At 38.7% G+C, this 22,029-nt stretch overlaps 1 protein-coding gene across 2 annotated transcripts in view; it reads right to left on the reverse strand.

Annotated features, from left to right (window-relative positions):
• Nucleotides 1–22,029, reverse strand: part of LOC117982358 (blood vessel epicardial substance-like) — a 35,617-nt gene that overhangs the window by 9,582 nt on the left and 4,006 nt on the right. Inside the window, exons 2-5 of one of the 2 annotated variants that reach the window (XM_069498533.1) lie at nt 9,229–9,607; nt 8,530–8,732; nt 7,878–8,072; nt 2,940–3,048 (exon numbers count right to left, since the gene is read on the reverse strand). In XM_069498533.1, coding sequence (XP_069354634.1) covers nt 2,940–3,048; nt 7,878–8,072; nt 8,530–8,732; nt 9,229–9,552 — 831 coding nt within the window. In that variant the 5' untranslated portion in view covers nt 9,553–9,607. The remainder of the gene's footprint in view (nt 1–2,939; nt 3,049–7,877; nt 8,073–8,529; nt 8,733–9,228; nt 9,608–22,029) is intronic. The other variant, XM_069498534.1, reaches the window with a different exon arrangement.

Raw genomic sequence — 22,029 nt, forward strand, 5'->3', positions numbered from 1 at the left:
AATAAAAAAGATTTTTATTTTATTTTATTTTTATTTGTTTTATAGATTACTTTACACAAACAATATTATTAAGATTTATGAAGAACCATGAAGAACTTTAATCGCGGTCATACGGAATTTTTATATATTGATGGAAACATCGGAGTTTCTCTACGTGATCAAGTCAGAAATGAAGAGATCCGTAGGAGAATAGAGTAACCGACACAGCTCAACTAGTTGCGAAGCTGAAGTGGCAATGGGTAGGACACATAGTTTCAAAAACGGATAGACGTTGGGGTCTCAAGGTGCTATAATGGCGAACTCGCACCGGAAGGCGCAGCGTTGAAAGATCCTCCACTAGGTAGACGGACGACATCAGATGAGTCGCAGGGAGCCGCTGGATTCAAGCGGCGCAAGACTTACAAGAGACCTATGTCCATCTGTGGACGTCTATCGGTTGATGGTGATGATGATGATGATGATGATGGAAACAATAAGTAGGTATTGTGAGTAGGTGTTATGTCTTCACTACTAGTATCATATTTTCAGTTCACAATTCGAGATCTTTACCTAAGTCTACAATTAAGTATCTCAATTATTTCCTTTGATAAATCGTCCGTCACCGAGAAAATGCATTATTCATGCTTGGTTCCGGAATTATTTACGTTAATCGCGTACAGAATCTCAATGAGCTTTGTCATTACCCAGCTGTAACGCATATTGCTTTTATATTGACTTTTAAATAAAATTCTGAAAGGACACAGCACAGATATTAAAATAATTTAGGCTTTATTTAAACCTATTTTTGTTTCACGCATCTGCGCGTTCATGTGTGACGTTGGTACTTGGTAGGTAATAGGTAAGTATAACGCGTAAAATTTAACTCCTCACGCGCCATTTTAACTTTTTGTGTCAAATTTCATGTCAAAAGTACCATTCTAGTCCTTATGAAAAAAGGTGGACCCGTACTTTTGACATGACAGTTGACCCATAGAGTTAAAATGGCGCATGAGGAGTCATTTTTTACGGACTATTCTAGAAGCCCACTGATCGTAGCTCATATATACATTAGATACATCTTTACTCGTTATATTATGTTATGTGACTTTTTACATATTAGACTTTAAACTCGGGAAGCTGTGAGCTTCGGTTTATCCGGGATGTATAGTTCGCGACAGGTCGAGATGGCAATCGGGGTATAAGGCGGGGGGATGACCCGTACACCCACACGTCACCCGCGTTATCCCGCGCCGGATTAGCGCGGGTACTCTGCGGCTGTGCGCCCCGTCTCCACCCCGATTGCCATCTCGACCTCTCGCGTACTATAAGTACCTACCTATATGTCAAGCTATCTTTGTACCAAGTAGATTATGTCCGCAACTTCGTCCGTGTGGGTTTAGGTTTATTGGGTTATTATTATATATTAGGTTAATTCTCGTGGGAGCTCTTTGATTTTCCTGGACCAAAACTAACCTAATTAGCCTTCCCCAAGATGTCTTGTACTATCTTTGTACCTTTCTAAATAGGTTATTCTAACTTAAATTGCTATGGTAGCCTAGTGGTTAGGACGTCCGCCTTCCAATCGGAGGTTGGGGGTTCGATCCCGGTTATGCACCTCTAACTTTTCGGAGTTATGTGCGTTTTTAAGTAATTAAAATATCACTGGCTTTAACGGTGAAGGAAAACATCGTGAGGAAACCTGCATGCCTAAAAGATCTCTATAATGTTCTCAAAGGTGTGTGAAGTCTGCCAATCCGCACTTGGCCAGCGTGGTACACTATGGCCAAAACCCTTCTCACTCTGAGAGGAGACCTGTGCTCTGTAGTGAGCCGGTGATGGGTTGATCATGATGATGAACTTAAATTTACGGTACCCTTAAACTGATTCTATTAAGTAGGTAAATAAGTAGGTTTATGTACCATGTTTCATAAGAAACACCTTTCCTCTCATGGGTCATCAGATGAGTGAAAGTCGTATAGCGAGATCTTAGATCAATATGCCTATCTTATAATTTAAAAGTTCTGTAATTAATATTTTTCCTTAAAAACGAATGTCGTCAATTGAAAAGTCCACCCCTGGTTACCCCCGGCCTAAAGGTGCCCATCAAGCTGGCAGCATTGCCACGCTGAAAACCTTTGGACCAGCTAGGTGATTCTCTAACTCAGTGTCTAACACTAAATGATAGCCACCGAGGTTGGTTAGTTCTACATTGCTGCTTCAATGGGTGATATTAAAATATTTTTTCGTAGAAAGCCTTCAACGGATTAAAAAACCGGCCAAGTGCGAGTCAGGCTCGCGCAATGAGGGTTCCGTACTACAGTCGTATTTTTTCGACATTTTGCACGATAATTCAAAAACTATGATGCATAAAAATAAATAAAAATCTGTTTCAGAATGTACATGTGAAGACCTTTCATATGATACCCCACTTGATATAGTCACTCACTTCGAAACTTGAAAATACTAATTATTAGTTCATGACCACAATTTAATTTTTTTTGTGTGATCGAACCCTAAATTCACGGTTTTAAGATTTTCTCCAAATGTCAGCTATAAGATCTACCTACCTGCCAAATTTCATGATTCTAGGTCAACGGGAAGTACCCTGTAGGTTTCTTGACAGACAGACAGACAACAAAGTGATCCTATAAGGGTTCCGTTTTTCCTTTTGAGGTACGGAACCCTATAAATGAACTCCGTGGCTATCATTCAGTGTTAGAAACTGAGTTAGCGAATCACCCTGCTGGTAGGCCCTAGAGCGCGGATCGAAGTCGATGTCGCGCACAAAATTGTTTGCCTCCTCGCCCCTGCAGGCCATCGTCTCTCCACCACCAATGCAAGTATAAATAAAGAATAAAGAATGCCAGTTTCTTTCCCAATACTATGCCTATTTAGAATACTAGAATAACGTGCTTAGGTGTAGTTTCATAAATATAGATACTTAGAAAAATAAATTTTACCTGGAAGACGTCGTCTGATTGTTCGCGGTTCGCTTCCCACTCCGGTGAGTCGACAAACTGATAAGGCTGTATATAATGAAGAACCGTTTCGTCACAACTCACTCGCATCCTACCGAAAGAGAAAATAGTTATTTGAAAACCGTGATTATTATTATACCTACCTATTAAAAAGTTTTAAACATATGTATACATAGGATGAAACGGTAAAACGTCACAAACTCGTTGGGGAGTTTAGAGGAGGTAAAATGTTATAGAGAGAGAGCCAGCGCGTGCCAGACCTTCGTTATTTTAGAAAAGCTGTAAGTTTCACCCTTAATGATTAAAAGTTTAAGGGTGTCTGGCAGGGAATTGCCACGACATCTCCCAAAGCCACCATGATCCAAAGAAACGTTCCTCCCAGTGTTAGGGACAGTACCCGTAGTACAAGATTTTACGTCTCACCAAACGAAACCAAATTCGAGAGTCGAAATATTTCCGGGTTACAGTAAAATAGACCTAAACAGCCTTGAATTGAAGTCAAATATTCAATGCCACTGATTTTAATTTCGCAATGTTTCCGCTTGGAGCGCTGGCTGTAGAAGTGTAGACAAACTTGAGCTTTAAAACAAGGCATTTAAAATCCAGTTTACTGTAACGCGGAAGTATTTCGACTCTCGAATTTGGTTTGGTTTAGTGAGACGTATAATCTTGTACTACGGGTACAGTACTTTGGGATTTTATTCGTTTGGCTTAATTTCAATAGTAAGTACCATCTTTAAGGACCCTAGTATACATATTGTATAGCTTACTACTGAAATTATGTGTGTCCTATATGTCCTGTCCAAATAACTCAGTTGAGAAAACGAATCCTCTCTAATTCGAACCTATGAAGTAGGAACAAAATATAAGGATGTCCTGCATACTACATAATCACTGTACGACACTGACTAAGTATCAATTTTCACATTTTGATAGTAAACTTTCTAGATTTGATTACCTACCTGAGCTACCTCCAAAAAGAAAAACTTTTTTTGAATACTTCAGAGATAAAAGTGCCCTTTTTCTTTGTGCCCTTTCTTGCGTTTTATGTTAGTTTATGAGTGGACATAAATATATTTCATTTGAAGTACTGCAAGAAGAAATTAAGATCTTCCCACCAGCAACAGGGTGGAATATGAATAAAATTAACAAAGAAATATTTCAAAAAACACTCAGTTGCGAACAAATCAAAACTCCTAAAGACTTGGTAGCTGCCACGACTAAGGCATGCAACCAATCGATGCCCAAAAGAAAACGTGGCCGGAGGAAGCAAGTATATTGGTGGAATGAGGAGATAGCTGAAGCAAGGAGGGAATGTATTGAGCGCCGAAGAACATACACACGAGCAATGACAAAGAAATACAAAATGAAGCAAGAAATTGACGTTGAAGAACCTAAAAAAGAATATAAATTAGCAAAACTTAACCTGCAGCTATTAATTACAAAATCTAGAGGTAATAAGTGGACGGAACTGTGTGAGGCTGTAGATAACGATGTGTGGGGCTTAGGCTATAAAATAGTTACGAAAAAACTAAAAAAAGGACCCCAAATACAGATTGGTATCGAACAGATGTGCCAAATAGCCAATGTACTATTTCCATCACATGGCCACTTCGAACGCTTAAAGTATCCTACCCAGGAAATACCACTGGTTACCAGCGACGAACTAAAGCGGGCATGTGATCGAATCAAGCTGAGAAAGGCGCCAGGACCAGACCTTATACCACCTGAAATAGTCAAATTGGCCGTTACCACAATCCCCGATAAAATTACAAAAGTCGTGAATGAGATTCTCCAAACGGGGGAATTTCCACAGATCTGGAAAGTAGCAATACTACTATTGCTACGCAAAGCAAAGAAACCTGCGGACGACCCAACGGGATATAGGCCACTATGTTTACTCGACTGCTATGGGAAGCTGTTAGAGAGAATCATACTGAACAGAATGGAAACTCTCTTACCAGACCATGGCGACTTAGCAGAGGCGCAGTATGGCTTTAGAAGCGGTAGGTCTACACTCGGTGCAATAGATAAAGTGATAACCATCGCTGAGGCGGCCAGGCAAGGTACTCGCCGTAAAAAGAAACTCTGCGCATTGGTAGCACTGGATGTTCGGAATGCCTTTAATTCGGCTCCATGGGAGTTAATACTGGAAGAAATCAACAAGAGAGGCTTTCCAAATTACATATACAACATTATAAATAGCTACTTACAGGATAGACAAATAATAGTGCGCGACAGCGAAGGAAAGAGTACGGACATACGAGTGACTAGCGGGGTACCACAAGGCTCTATCCTCGGACCAACGCTATGGAACATACTCTACGATGACATACTGCGAACCGACTTCGGGGAGGATGTTCATTTGGTGGGTTTTGCCGATGACCTAGCGCTGGTGGTGGCTGCCCGTAAGGAGGACGATCTCATGACAAAGGCAAACAAGGCACTGGCAAATATAAGCGGATGGATGGCGCAAAAGCGGCTGCGTTTAGCTCCAGAAAAAACTGAAGCTATTATGCTGAGTGGACGCAGAAAATTTAAGCCCATTACATTCCTGCTGGAAGGGGTCAGGATAAAACCTAATGATAAATTAAAATACCTCAGCGTATGGTTTGATAAAAGCCTAACTTTCTGCAAGCACGCTGAGGAAGTATCGGAGAAGGCAGATCGGCTTACAATGGCACTGAGCCACTTAATGCCTAAACAAGGAGGCCCCAGGGCTAGCAAAAGGAGAGTATTAGCTTCAGTTTCCCACTCTGTAATGCTATATGCAGTTCCGGTATGGGGTAGAGTACTGAATTGCGCTAAGTACAAACATATGCTGTGCAAGGTACAAAGGCAGATGGCTATACGAATCTGCGGTGCGCACAGAACTATATCGCTGGACGCGGTGTTGGTAATAGCTGGCCTGATACCTATCGAAAGATTGGCGAGGGAACGTACAAGAATGTACAACAGTGAAGACCAAAGGACACCAGACGAAGAGCGAAACCGCACAATGGAAGAGTGGCAGACGGAGTGGGAAAAGGGAGGAAAAGGACAGTGGACGAGAAAACTTATCCCTAACGTAAAGCTCTGGATAGGAAGGAAACACGGAGAAGTGGATAAGTTTATAACTCAAGCACTTAGTGGCCATGGTGTGTTTAATACCTACCTCCATGCTATTGGGAAAGCGCCCAGTGACTCATGCTGGTATTGCGGTGCAGAAGACACGCCAGAGCACGCAATATTTCAGTGTGTGGAGTTCGAGCACAAAATAAAAGAAGCCCAGGGAGAAGGCGAATCAATAACGCCTACGAATCTTGTCCCTCGTATGCTCTCAAGCGAATCACAGTGGGATGCATGCACTGAAATGTTGCGTGCTATTATTAAAAGAAGAATCACGGATGAATGGGATAGGCAGAAAAAAGATAGCGCCTAAACTCTAAAGACAGCCATCTTTCAGATGCAATGCAAAGGTTTTACCTGAAAGATAGAGCGGAGGGGGGAGGAGGTTTTTAGTCCGTAGGCCATTGTGGAGTCGGGCATGCCGGAGGCATCCATGAGGATTTTCCTCCTCCCCGAACGGAAAAAAAAAAAAAAAAAAAAATGTTAGTTTATGTTTACGTAGCCTAATCAGTTTTGTAAAATAAATTGCATGTTCATAGCTGCAAGTGAAGTGAGTTACCTACAGCACACAATATTGGATTGAACTCGTATAACAAATGGTTGGCGCGCAAGCACCAGACATCAGAATCCCAGCCAGCAGCGTCGAACGAACTTATATCAAAATGGATTTTGACCGCAAGTCGACTTGCGTGGGCGAAGAAAATTGCTTGCTTTGCCTATTATAGGTACGAGTATACAAGTGACGTGCAGCAAAATGCCGATACTTGCTACATTTTCTCGAACGTTGCATAATTGTTATGTATTGCTTTCGAAATGTTTTAGAGAAGAATTCGACTGAACACAATTTTGAATTTAACACTTAACAATAGGACTGTCGCGGGCTATAGGTACCTACCTATTTATTGAAAAAAATAAGTACTTTTAGTCCGCGACAGGTCGAGGTGGCAATTGGGGTATGAGTCTGGGGGACACTCCGCACACCCGCACGTTACATGCGGTCACCCGTACCGGGTTAGCGAAGGGGCTGTGCGGGAGTGCGGGGCGTTACAATATTATTTACAACACAAGAAATAATAATAATTAACTTATGTATGTGTGCATCCACATTGTTACTTATTTATCTAGGTACGTGTAATAAATTCGAAATGATGACCGCACACACTTAGTACCTACGTAATAACGGTATTCTCTAATGGCGAGGTTGGAAAATTGATCTCTGTGGAGTGTGGACCCACCTAGGTAAGTACATAAAGGTAATGACCGAGCCTTACCTAAAAGGATAGCCGTGTTCGATCAAACCATTCAAGTTGAGTCATTTATGCAAATCTAACAAGTAGAATCTACTCACAGTCTATTGGTATGGTAGGTACCCATCTAAAATCTAAACTAAGTATTTGTTCTAAAAATTTCTGTGCAAAATATATGTATATACCTACAGAATAAGTAACATTACATATGTAGATAAGTATATCGTTCTAGTAAAAGATCTAATAAGTAGGTACCTACATTTTTAAATTGGATTAAAACATAGTTTCGTGGAAATGGAAAATAAAATTAATACCAATACCAAAATTTAAAATTTATTTACCTACCAACTTGAAAAAACTTTCTGAAGCAAAACTTCTCACCGGAGGTTTGGGATGGGGACCAACTCTCAAAATGTGAAACGAACAAACGCAAAATGCACCTCATGGGCTACGCACAGCAAGTACCGATTGATATATTGGTGCCTGATGGGCGATAATGCCTCAGGGTTTTTAAAATATAACCTTTAACAGAAGTAGTTTTGGCTAAACGATGGTTAATACATACTTTCCCTTTAATATTATGGATAATCTTTCGTCCGCTGGCGTCACTTCTTCGACCGCATACGCCTCGCCCGGCTCAAGTCTGATGACCCTCGCTTCTCGCGTTAACTCCTGAAAGTGCTTCTTATTCACTTTCAGAGGCTTGAATAGTTTCAGGTACAAATCTGTCAGCTCTAATGACAACGCCGGTGGAAGAAACCTGGGGAAATGTAGCTTAAAACAGATCACGAAACTAATGAAGCTTACAAACTAGCAACTACATCCTAAACTCTACTCAATCCTATTGTCCTAATTGCATGACTAAGTAAAACGTGTACGATTATCTAGAGAAATTTTATTAAATCTAAATGGGACCTAAATCTAGTACCTAAGTATTAAACTATAGGTACAAACACTCTAATTTCAACTATAGGATCGGATTTTGAGCCCTGAGTGATACTTTTCAAATTAACGTTAACAGTCCGTAGATCTATCAAATTATGGCAAAGTCAAATCTCGTTATTATTTCCGCCGCGTACCTGTAAATAACAGATTCACACACAGTTAACATAACCTTGAAAAGTTCCACTAGAGCCTCTGGATTAACTAAGATAAAACTAATGGTATATATAATCTATTTAGAGATAAGATATGTGATCAAGATTGCTATGTATTACCTTACAATTAAGAAAACAGTGTGTATAGAGTTGACTAGAACAAGTGCGAGGCTCCACGCTAGGACGTCGGGCGCACAGACCTCGGCACCCGCCCACATGCCCATGAGTACGGCGCCCGCCGCAATTAGCGCTCGCAGCACCAATATGCTCTGCTTAAAACTCTTGGGTGCAAGAAATGCTATTGCGAAGCAGAGATTTGCAGCCTAAGAAACCAACAAACAAATGTAAAATGTAATGCTTAAATAAGAAATAAACATCTTTCACACTTCTGAGCAAATTTTTTGTTTGCCGGCCAAAATCTGGGAAAGCGGACACCTAGATGGGAAAATGCCAAGTCGAAAAAGAAGAACTAGGAATCAGCTTAGATTATTAAGTTACAGGGATGGGTACTCCATGTATCGATGACAAGTTATTTTGCGCTACGAGCGTAGAAGCTATTGCTACGAGCTTAGATTTGAGAGAGTAGTCTAGCTACCTAGTGATGTCGATGCTACGGTTGCCAAATCGCATGCGATTTCCCCTACTCGATTTATATCTACCTACTGTTAATAGATTAAGTATAGAATAATTATTATAAATCGTAGATCGGTGGTACCTACATATTGCTTTGACCATGTTCGTAAATTTTTTGTATTTTTGTAAATTGTAAAATCGATATATATAAGAACTACCGGAAGTTGTCGTAGGTGTAAGAGGTACCTGAAAGAGATCCTGCTGCGCGCTAGTCCACTTGGCACAGAACCAGTGGTTGTCGTGTTCGTCGCTGGAGCTGGCGTTGAGCAGCTCGTAGTCGGTGTCGAAGGTGGAGTTGATACGGGAGAGGTTGAAGGCTAGCGTGGCGTTGAGCCAGGGTGCGGCGGTCGCCGGCGCGGGGCGGGCGGGCGCCATGCCGCGCTCGCGCCCTGCCGCCCGCGCGCCACCGCCGCCGCCCGCGCGCTCCGAGCGCTCTTTGCTCGCGCTCGCGCGCCGCTCCAGCACGAGACGATTCAGTTGGGCTCGCGCTTTCAGTATTACCAACTCCATTACCACTCCCTGCACCTGCCGCCCCCGTCACGTGCCACCTGCGACTCCACTCTAGCTGTAACAAATTATATACCGTCGCTAACTCGACTAAATACACTTCTGTCTCTACCTATTACGATTCATGAAAAGTATAAGATAAAGATTAAATAGTTTCAAGAGCTCTTGACTAGCAAATATTAACTTAAAATTAGTTAAGGAACTTCAAATATGTAGGTACCTACTTACTTATACCTAATTAATTTAAGAGAAATTGTCAGTGAGATGTCAATGAGAAAAATTTGCTCGTTTCAAAATTTTTATTTATTAAATATTTGGCTCGGTTATTCTGGAATAATATTGGCATCAAATTGGCACTTATTCGCGAAATACCCCGTGGTATTATTTTCACGCCTGATATGCGATACTAACAGCACTTTTTGTTTCAGGGGCCTCAACGGGCAGCGCCTGCTCTGCAGGCCTCCTGGTTGCCGCTGTCGGGGCTCCGCGCGCTTATAGACGCTATTGTGTAGTGTTTTAGTGTTTTTATTTTTACGTGTTTTGAAGTATGAACCCCAGTGCTTCTCAAGGTGAATACCTAGAATGCCCCCACTGTAGCGATGGCAGGCAGTTTAAGGGTCGCAAAGGCCTTAATATTCACATCGCACGTTGTCACGGACCGCCTACACGGCCTCTTACTTGCCCAAATTTGATGTGCGATCAAACCCAATCAGGAAGCGATAACCAGGTACCATTTGAAATTTTATTATCCAAATACAGTCAAAATATTCCATTAATAAAACGCATTCCGCGAGGAGCTAGGATATCGTTAGCTAGATCCTTATCACATACAATCCAAAATGTGCTATCAAATTCACTTTTAGATTGGCAAAACCTCTTTTTTTTTGCATATAGACATTTCTATGTTAATAAGTCAGAAATCGGGTCGCTATGTACAAAATTAAAAAAAAATAGTTTGGCTGATCGCGTTTTTCCAATCCCTGACTGCTCATTTCGAACACAAAATTACAATTTGAAGAAAATTGTGGAAAACAAGGTTATGGATGGGGATCTTAAAAACGCCGCCCGCATTTTGTTTTCTAGTGATACACTGGCTCCATTCAATGATATAACGCTGGAAGCCTTACGTGACAAGCATCCCTTACCAAATACCGATTCTGTGCTGCCAGATCCACCTTCTAACACTTCTTATTTACAGATAAAGGATGAAGAAACTTACGCTGCGATAATGTCGTTTTCTAGTGGCTCTGCTGGTGGCATGGACGGCATAACGCCACAACATCTTAAGGATCTTGTGGGAGTTACTGCTGGGGACGCCGGCAAGGCGCTACTGAGCGACATTACCAGACTATGTAATTTCATGTTATCTGGCGAGGTAAATTCATCCTTTCTACCATTCCTTTATGGCGCGAGGCTTTGTGCTTTCAATAAGAAAGATGGTGGCATCCGTCCCATCGCTGTTGGCTGTACTTTTCGCCGTTTGGCGTCAAAATTAGCGTGTAGTCACATAGTCTCTACCCTAAAGGATAAATTCCAACCTATTCAAGTTGGATTCGGCAGTAAAGGAGGTTGTGAAGCAGCAGTTCATTCGGCTCGTACTTTCTTAACGAATGGCGAGGTTGAGGTACTGCTGAAAGTAGATGTAAAGAATGCTTTTAATTCTTTGGACAGGGCAACTTTGCTGACAGAAGTCTCAACGCAACTTCCTGAAATTTACCCATATGTTTGGCAATGTTACAGCTCTGCTTCTAAATTATTCTTTGGAGATAGCGATATTAAGTCTTCTGTAGGCGTTCAGCAGGGGGATCCTTTAGGTCCGGCCCTGTTCAGCTTAGGGATCCATAACCATATCTCAAATTTAACATCTAAATTTAACATATGGTATCTTGATGATGGAACCATTGGGGGCAACGTGGATGACGTTCTAAAAGATCTTAATCATATTAAGCAACAGTTTGGGAAAATTGGTTTAGAACTTAATTTTTCGAAATGCGAATTGTTTTTTACAGAAAAACTGTCGCAAGAAAGAATTCTATTGGCCTCTGAATTATTCAATGAAATTTCACCTAATATTAAAATACTTGATAAACGTTCACTTTGCCTTCTCGGTGCTCCTCTTTATAATGAATCCATACAACCACTCTTGGATCAAAAAGTCAGAACATTTTCGGCTAATACCGACAAATTGGGCACTCTAAATTCTCACATTGCATTTTCGATCCTAAAATATTGCCTTTTTGTACCTAAATTAATTTACATTCTCCGCGCGAGCCCAATTTGGAAATTTCATGGACTACTCGATAACATGGATGCCACCCTTAAAAGTACACTAGAACAAATTCTAAATTTAACTTTTGATGAGCACTCCTGGAACCAAGCAACTTTACCGGTCAAGTACGGTGGCATCGGCGTGAGGAAAATTTCCAGTGTAGCTCTTCCGGCTTTTCTGTCCTCTGTGCATAGTATAAAAGAGCTTAGCTCTCAAATTCTCAAATCCAATTCATCATTGACCTATGCCACAGAGGCCCTAGAGAGTTGGAAGGTCAGATGTCCCAATGTCGACATCCCGAAGGAACGTACTACACAAAAACTTTGGGATTTGCCATTGGTTCAACTGACACATACGAATTTGGTTCAAAATCTTACAAGTGACAGAGATCGTGCCAGGCTTCTAGCATTATCCGAAAAGGAATCTGGGTATTGGCTGCATGCCTTGCCATCAAAAAATCTCGGCACACTTTTAGATAACGAAAGTTTTCGTGTGGCTCTAGGTCTCAGATTGGGAACACCACTGTGCCATCAGCACAGATGTCCGTGTGGAAAAGAGGTTGATAAATTTGGAATCCACGGACTCTCTTGCCAAAGGAGCTCCGGTAGGCTGTTTAGGCATGGCTCTCTTAACGATACAATTAAAAGAGCTCTTGCCACCATAAATATTCCTGCGCTCATTGAGCCGGCAGGGATTAGTCGGGATGATGGCAAGAGACCTGATGGATTGACGCTGGTTCCCTGGGAACGGGGACGGGCGCTAATGTGGGACGCAACTTGCGTTGACACATTGGCCCCGTGTCATATCAGGAAGACAGCATCAAGACCGGGAGCCGCAGCAGAAACAGCTGAAAACGGCAAGCGGCGCAAGTATGCCTCTCTTATAGAGAGTTACATTTTTGTGCCGTTTGCCGTGGAGACCCTGGGGCCATGGAGTCTTAGTGCTAAAAATTTTTTACGAGACATTTCACCGCGATTAATAGCCTCAACTGGTGACAGAAGGGCTGGCTCATTTTTTGCGCAGCGGATCAGCCTGGCTGTCCAGCGCGGAAATGCAGCCAGTATTCTTGGCACCATTCCACGCGGTCATGATTTATATAGTAATTAGATAAGGCTAGCTTTAAGTTTTATTGTATTAAAAAAAAAAAAAAAAAAAAAAAAAAAAAAAATTAATTTAAACGAAGTGAGTATTTATGCACTCTATTAAATAAATGAAATAATTAAATCCTGGTAACCAACTAAGCACATAAAGTTTATAGTTTTAACGTTTACTGAAATATACTTAATATTAAAATGTTATAAAAGTTTCGAGATATCAAAATTACTCGGATGTTAAATTGATTGTAGATAACCATAAAGCCTTGAATTTAAACTATCGCTATCCAAGCGAACGTATATCAAAGTGGACGGTATAACAGCCACTCGTATTATGTGACGATTAAAGGTCACGAATACCACACTATTTTCATATGCATTTTCGATTTAAATAATAAAGGAAATCTGTGACACATCGTTTCGTTTTAAATCCAATACCAGGTCAAACAATATTTTGTCGGGAAAAGTTTATAAATGTTAACGTTTATAATATGAAGACTGCTTCAAAGAATCTTCTCCTCTATCTTCTCTCTCTCTATTTCTACAATCTCTACTTATCTAAACTTGACGATGTACTTATAATATCATAATCTGCAGATCCGATAAGATAAATTAGTAAAAATCTACTTTGTACACGCTCTCTCGGGAACTTTATCTAGTTACTGCACCTTAACATAATTCCATTGCTATATCGTGGAAAAGCTCACTTCGAATATATAGGTATATTTCATTAGGTGTGTGTACTAGATATTTTTCACTAGGTATATTTATAGGTACGTAAAAACACTATTATGCATTGCATTAGGTAAATACGCTTGACTTATTTGAGTGTGAGGCGCCCAAGAGTGACGTTCCGAAGTTTTTAACAGGCTATGCTAGTAGACTCGACATTCGTGATTAGTTTTGTTAGTAAAATTAAGTTTAAAATATGTTATACAAAATTAATATTAGATTTGTGGGCTGCAGTCATATCTTATTCATCTTTAAAGTCTTACTTTGCCCCGTGTGATGGCAGTCAGCAACAGTATCGCTATTTCTGTTTCCGTTTCAAGTTGACATTTGGGGAGCAAGTAGGTAAATCGCATTTTCTTGGCACACCTGCAAGCCATTAACTATAGAAAAAGATGAATATGAACGTTCAAGAATTTTATTCCACCATCTGAGTTAATTTACCTACCTACTTAAAGCTATTGTATAAATGGCAGCAGAGAACGAACTCAAGTCAACAAAACTAATCGGCCACATCGAGCGTATTGTTACAAACCACCGCTGGTCTACATCTACAACAAACGATAACAAGAAAGAATGAATCATTCATAAAGCACAATGTAAAAAAAGTTTTTTAAACGAACTCGGATTTTCTTTACCACGACTATTCTCAGATAATCACTTCGGAAAAATAATAAAAGTATGTAGTACTTATATACTTAGGTAGTGAAATACTAGAGAAATTCCACTAGAAGATTGAATGCTCAAATGCTCAGTGATTGAGATAAATGTTAGTATAAGGACAATAATAATTTCTGGTTGATTAAACATGAATATCTTGGTATCTAGATAAGATGATTTGTATTTATACCACGATCGTGGGTTTGACGTTTATTCACTTCACGTAGTTAACTTTGCAAGTTGAACATTACTACTTACGTATTTGTATGTAATTCTAGATTTTCCATTGAATTATAATTATTATCCTCTACTTGGTCGGACTCGGTGTAATGCCTTCTATAAAAATGTTCACCAGAATGTAATAGACATGACGTACGTGTATAGCCATTATGACTTCTTTTTGAACAATTCTGAATTTATTCATTTTAATTATTTTTATTTGATTTTGTTTTGATTTAATTTAAAAAGTGGAGCCAATAGTTATTAGTATTTCCTTTCAGAATAACAATACACTATTTAATAACAAAGTACTTATCATTTGCGTCTGCGAGTAGCTAATCTTTAACAGAATAATCACTAGAAAAAAATAACCACAGTACGCGGCAGAAAATAATGTACATCGACCTTTAGAATGAGTCTCCGTCACTCATACCTATGTGACGTTTTGTCGGTCTCAACGACAGAGATAATGCTCTACAAAACCGCTATCTCTTTCTAAAGGTCGATGTGCATTATTTTCGGCCTCGTGCTGTATTTAGGTAGGTACTTAGGTACCTTTTTATTTCGTTTCCAATATCTCATACCTATTCTTATTAGCTTCAATGATGTATTTTATTTGCTCCAGCATTTTATAAAGCGTGCAATAATCTTAAGCCCAGCAATTTATCGCACGCGGTCCAAGTGAACGTGAAGTTTTAATCCTTGCAACTTACCCTAATGTAAGGAGACAGAGATGTGGCACATCATAATATTGTGTCGATAAGAATAAAACCTCACAGTCACAAGCCCTCTTCAATTTCAGTTTTCAGTCGTACATCATGCAATAATAAATATTAGGCTGCGATAACCCTGTAATTTTACCAACGTAAGTAGCTAACGTGATTAATTGGCAACAAATGTAAATGATTTATTGGCAACAATGTAAATGTACTTATAAGAGTGTTTACATTAGTTATGTCGTAAGTTTATCATGTAAGCTACGTACGTGAGTAAAACTTACAAGTGTATCCGCAGGCTTATAATACCTAGTACTATGTTTTATATGAATCAATGAAGTTTCCATCGTCATTGTTAGTTAAAAGTAGTTTCTATAAGTATAAAACATTGTTCTGTTATAATAAATGTTAAAATTGTGGCTGAAAAGTGTTTATAGCTCCTGTAGCTTTTTTATGCATTACTAGGTGAAACCCGCGACCTCGTCCGCGTGAGTTTTGATTTTTAAAATTCCCGTGGGAACGCTTTTATTTTCCGGGATAAAAAGTAGCCTACGTCCTTCCCCGGGATGCAAGCTATCTCTGTACCTAATTTCGTCAAAATCGGTTAAACGGATGGGCCGTGAAAAGCTAGCAGACAGACAGACAGACAGACACACTTTCGTATTTATAATATTAGTATAGATTTCAGACTTGGTACTACGAGAACTTTACTGCAGCGTTTTTCTACATTTTGTCTGACAAATGATCGCCAACGAGCACCTGTAGGAGAAATACGTTTAATTGCTAAAAACCTCCGGAGAACTTTAATGGCCTACTTAAGCACATTAGGACGTTCAACCAGCATCGCGGAACGAAGAGGTGTCTCCTTAGGTCTGAATCTAAACGACTGCTGTTTTTTCTTCATTTAGAAATACATATACGAGTAGGTACCCTTCGTCTTAATCGCAATAGTATTTTCATAATGGCACATAGTTAAAAATTCTTGAAAAGCTGCAAGGGAGTCTGATATTCTTGTTTTGTTTTGTAGTGAATCTGCTAGTTGTCATAAGCATAAGTACTGCATAACATTAACATAAAAAACTGGTCAAGTGGGTGTCAGAGCAGAGCTCCAGGCATAAGGTACAGTTCCATAGTCGTGTTTGTTGCTAAAAACCGTGACAACTGATTGTAGACACTATTTGGTAAACGGTAGTTTTTTTTTCAGATAACTGTTGAAGGAACCTCATGATGATTTTGGAACACGTATTCAACCAGGGGTGAAATAATATATTTTCGCGAGAAAAGCGAGATGCTTTTCATGTTCAGGAGGTATCGTACGCGGCAGAAAATAATGTATATCGTCCTTTAGAAGGAGATAGCGGATTTGTAGAGCATTGTCTCTGTCGTTGAGACAGACAAAACGTCATATAGTTATGAGTGACAGAGACAACGCTCTTCAAAGCTGAAATATCATTCTAAAGGCTGATGTACATTATTTTCTGCCGCGTACTTTGCCCTGTTTTTTTTACTAAATTTAAATATGCCTTTACGTAGCGATATGATAACTGTAAAATTTTTGGCTGTGACACACATACACACAGGCAGACAGATAAAAAGAGTGACGCACTAGACGAAACTATCATCATCGTCATAATCAACCCATCGCTGGCTCACTACAGAGAACGGGTCTCCTCTCAAAGTGAGAAAGGTTTCCACGCTGGCCAAGTGCGGATTGGCACACATCATATACCTTTGAGAACATTATGGAGAACTCTCATGCATAATGCGTGTAGGTTTCTTCCCGATTTTTTCCTTCACCGTTAAAGCAAGCAATATTTCAGGGTTTTTTATTCTATATCGATGGATTCCTTGTTTTACTAAGGAACACTAAAAAGAAAAACCTACAAACATTAAAAAAAAATCCATTTCCATTTTTAGACACCCAGCAATACACTGTCTTTATTGTAATGGCGTAATGAGGGTTGACGGCATTTCGTTTTTTTCGTAGCCTCCCTTTGTGCAGAGCCGTAACCTATTTTGTCTCTGTCACCGAGGTTTGCCAAATCTATAAATAAAGTGCACAAGGAAATTAATATAGCAAGAAAATAGCCAATTCCTGATGCATAGTGATTTGGTGTAAATCTTCTCTTAAATATATAAAAGGAAGGTGACTGACTGATCTATCAACGCACAGCTCAAACTACTGGACGGATGGGGCTGAAATTTGGCATGCAGATAGCTATTATAACGTAGGCGTTCGCTAAGAAAGGATTTTTGAAAATTCAACCCCTAAAGGGGTGAAATAGGAATTTGAAATTTGTGTAGTCTACACGGACGAAGTCGTGAGCATAAGCTAGTAGAAGAATGTTTTCTTAGGTATCATAAGTGCATACTAAGTAATCGAATATATGTCTATCTGATTGTCTGTTGTTAGATTTTCACAGATCATCCGTTTAGCTGATTTGACGAAATCTAACACAGAGATAGCCTGCATCTCGGAGACAGACACAGGCTAGGTACTTTTTATCCCGGGAAAATAAAATCCACGCGGACAAAGTCGCGGGCATAATATAGTTGTAAATATGCTAGATTATTACCAACTAGATAATGCCCGCGACTTAGGTTGTTAGAAATCCTGTGAAAACTTTTTGATTTTCCAGGATCAAAAGTATCCTATGTCCTTGCCCGGGATGCAAACTATCTCTGTACAAAATTTCATCAAAATCGGTTAAACGTATGGAACGTGAAAAGCTAGCAGACAGACAGACGGACAGACAAACAGACAGACACACTTTCGCATCGAACTCGGTTCTTCTTGCTTGTAAGGCTAAAACGAGAGGTAAGTATATCTTGCAGCTTATCAATACTTATAATAAAACTGTAACAGGTCAAATTCTGTACATTGAAGATATTTTGAAATTTTTTTTTCAAGGGCACTCTATAATCGACACTGAACCCAAAACTGTAATTTTTTCATTTTTGTCTGTCTGTCTGTCTATCTGTCTGTCGAATTGCAAGAATTGCGAATTGGCATACTTCACATACTTTTGAGAATATTATGGAGAACTCACAGGCATACAGGTTTTTCCAAGATGTGTTCTTTCACCGTTAGGTACGAGTATAGCGAGTGATAAACGCCCATAACTTCTAAAAGTGTATGATTGCTATCTACCAGTAGGCTAAATAAGTATAACCGCTTTTTATTACTTGCAATAGTAAAGAGAACCTACAACAGTACAGAAATATAAATAATTCTAAAATATAGAAACGATGAAACATGGAAGTGAACGTTACAAAACGCTGCCAGCTATGGATATCTACTCGTGTGCTACGGGCTTGTATTATCAGATGGAAATACCTATTGAAACAAATTTTTATTTCATTGCCTTTTTTCAGTTAAATTTATTTTCCAATAGGTAGGTGCGTTTGTTCTAGAACGTACTATTTTTATACGTTGTTATGAATTACGTCTAGTTAGTGAGTTCAATACTCAACTGCATACACATTGTTCGACTATTGTTATACAACCTAGAGCAGTTTATTTTATCCGTATTAATTATCATTTACTGTTGAATTTAAATGAATATAGGTAACCACAGTATAGAAATAGTAGATATCTGTTGTCTACAATACGGGAATCCGATTTCAGGTGTCACCAATATTATCTAACGATAAATAATTAAAGAATATCATTGGAAATTTTATTGATTTAACGTAAGTAAATATGCGGATTTAAATCTTTACTTATATATAATTTATTTATTATAATTTATTTGTTACAATGAAACTTGCAAATAACAAAATGTTTAAAATAAGTTTGTAATCGCTTAAAGATAGCTTGATGGATCGTAATAGGATTTCCCTCATCATTTTGAACACTTTGCGAGGATGTTTTATGTACACATCCACATTTAGATAGGTCGGTAAACCTATCCGTGCGAAGATGAAGCGAGTCAGCTAGTCACTCAAATTATAAACCGATTGTTTTCTAAAACAAAACAACTGAATACAATAAATACCTCATAAGTTCAAATAGTACCTACTTACTATATAGGAAATAGCATGGCTGGTTTCAACATTCATTCCAGCTTAGTCATATAGGGGTGAGTTAGCTGGCACTGCCGCGAGGCGACAGATTGTCGCGACCGCGCCTCTTTGACCCACCAGTATACTCTTACATATCAAAATAATGCGCTCAATCACCTCCAAATCTGTATAATAGAGAAAAAGAGCTATAAGTATTATTGCAAGGGTGCCATCTTCAAGTTAAAATTTAGAAGACTTTGACTTTTGAGATTATCTTCCACGTTATATCATCGAATAGTTCCACAAAGATATTTCAATATTTGACTTCCGACTTTGCCAGGGTTGAACAATTAGTTATCTATCTTTTGTAGATCTATTATGTATCTACAAAAGAACAAAAGATTTATAATAATAAATTCATCCATTTTGTCAATCTGGATTCTGGAATTATGTACCTTTCGAACGGTAAAACAATTTGCAAATAGGAGCTGTGGTTCTCCACGTACACGCAAACTCGTAAATTTTTACTCTTTCTTTATAATATTAGCGTTTAGCATAGATTCTACGAGGGCATTTCGAAATATCAGAGATTTTGATATATGAGATAGCAAGCATAGTACCTACTACGTTGCGGATTAACTAGAGAATCCAGAATGGGAACATTAATATTTTAAAAATGAGCAAACAAGGAAGATTAAGAAGTTAGATTGGGATATCGATAATTAACTTTTAAGACGAAAGAAATATATCTTACTTTATATAAGAAATATTCGAGCAATATTTGCCATCTTTATAATAGAATATTTGCAATACAATTTTTTTTTTTCACAAAGAAGTTCCTTTTTGAGTGAATGCATATACCTACCTGACCTGTGTACCCATTTTTAAACTGTACAAAACCTACCTACAAAATATTTCCTTTTCGTACAAACCAGAATGTTATTTAGTAAGGAAAGCATTATGCAAACGACGCAAACGGTCGTTGTTCGTATTTCCGTTTAGGAATGCTTAAAAAATGTTTGCCAAGGACTAACTTGCATATAAAATCAACTTGCATGTAACGACATATTTTGTATGGAAAGATAACTATTACCAATGTACATACATATAGTACCTACTGTATGTATGTACATTGGTAATAGTTTTTCACATTAAATCCAAAGATCTCAGGCCACATAATAGGTACTTTTATATATAAGATACAGCTGCCTCCCTAATTAATTTGAATATTTACGAATTGTTAGTTACTTTGCAATGCAACTCATCAATAAACCTACCTACATGTGTATGCAATATAGATTAATTGTCTGCATTAACGTTTCACAAACCAACGCGCAACGACGAGATTACAAGTAGAAGGCGATACTTACTTAGCCGGCAAAAATGTAAAAAAAAAAATTAAAATATTATATCATCAAATAAATTATCAAAACTGTTTAATAACCAAAAATAATTTTTAATCAAATGTCCATATACCTTATTATAATAAAGTACCTAAAATTGCTTATAAAGTTTAAGTTTACGAAATTGACTTTTAATAAGTTAATTTTTTGGTAAGTAGGTATACCTATGTAAGTATACCTACTGTATACTAAAATGTAGTAAGTAATTATTATTTAACTAATTAAATGTAATTGTGTAAAAGCTTAGCGTTAAGTAGGCGTGCAATTTAATTTTTTACGAGGATTCTACGGGCTGCCCTGAGAGATCATAACGTACCTAAGTACCTGCTAAATATACTAACGACATTTGGAAAGATAAGTTGTCCGTGAATTTTTGATGTGTTTTCATACTAAGTATTCCATATATTGTGTTATGGTCATGTGCATGTGGGCCGGTAGGAGGACATCAAAATACAGAATTTTTTATACGTCACATTTAACGCGCGATGGCCATTCCGGGCGGGTTGAACCGCCATATTGGTACTTAAGGTCTTATCATATCCAGTGAAACCCGAGATACGCAACGTGATCGAGAACGCTGTTTGCGAACTGTATAGCTCAGAGAAGTGAAAAGGGTTGGGGGATTCATTCAATACTAGACTTTCTTCGAGGGTTCACGGGCATAAAAGTGATATTATGTTGCTTGGATTTTGCTGTTAAGATATTTGCTTTTAATTTCTATCCTATAATTTTAGATATAATATACTTTTCTTTTTATAATATAGGATCATACATAAAAATAAACAGTCATTACAAGCAACCATAATTTTGTAATTTTTACCCAGTAAGTATTCACTTCAAGTCATTTTGTACGCTTCACTTCAAGTCAAATATTTAAAGTACCAAAACTCCTACCACCCTAAAAACTTTTTATTATATTTCAATCTCTTCCACTGCAGTTATGTTCAAAACAAACCGAAAACTAGATTTTTACTACGCACTAGATGATGCGAGTGAATTGGGGTAGTTAAATATCCCATGGGAACTTTCATTTTATGGGATGAAAAGCAGCTTATGTCCGTCCCCGGCATGTAACTCTGTACCTTTCATCTAAATCGGTTGAACGGATGGTCCTTGAAAAGATAGTAGACAGGCATTTTCGCATTTATCATATTAGTATAGTATGGATTAGAAGGCAGTAGAGATTCGTATGAGATTAATGACGACAGCATAAACTTATCGACTGGAAGATAACATTGTATTCCGAATATTGCGTGACGAATCAACCAGTCAAAACGCACCGAGTCACGATGAATTTCCTTGCTACGATTTACGAATAAAGGCTGAAACAAACAGAACGCGCGACGCAAACTTGTCCAATACGGGCCACGACTACTACACGTCAA

The sequence above is a fragment of the Maniola hyperantus genome, chromosome 5 (assembly GCF_902806685.2).
Source record: "Maniola hyperantus chromosome 5, iAphHyp1.2, whole genome shotgun sequence".
NCBI lineage: Eukaryota > Metazoa > Arthropoda > Insecta > Lepidoptera > Nymphalidae > Maniola > Maniola hyperantus.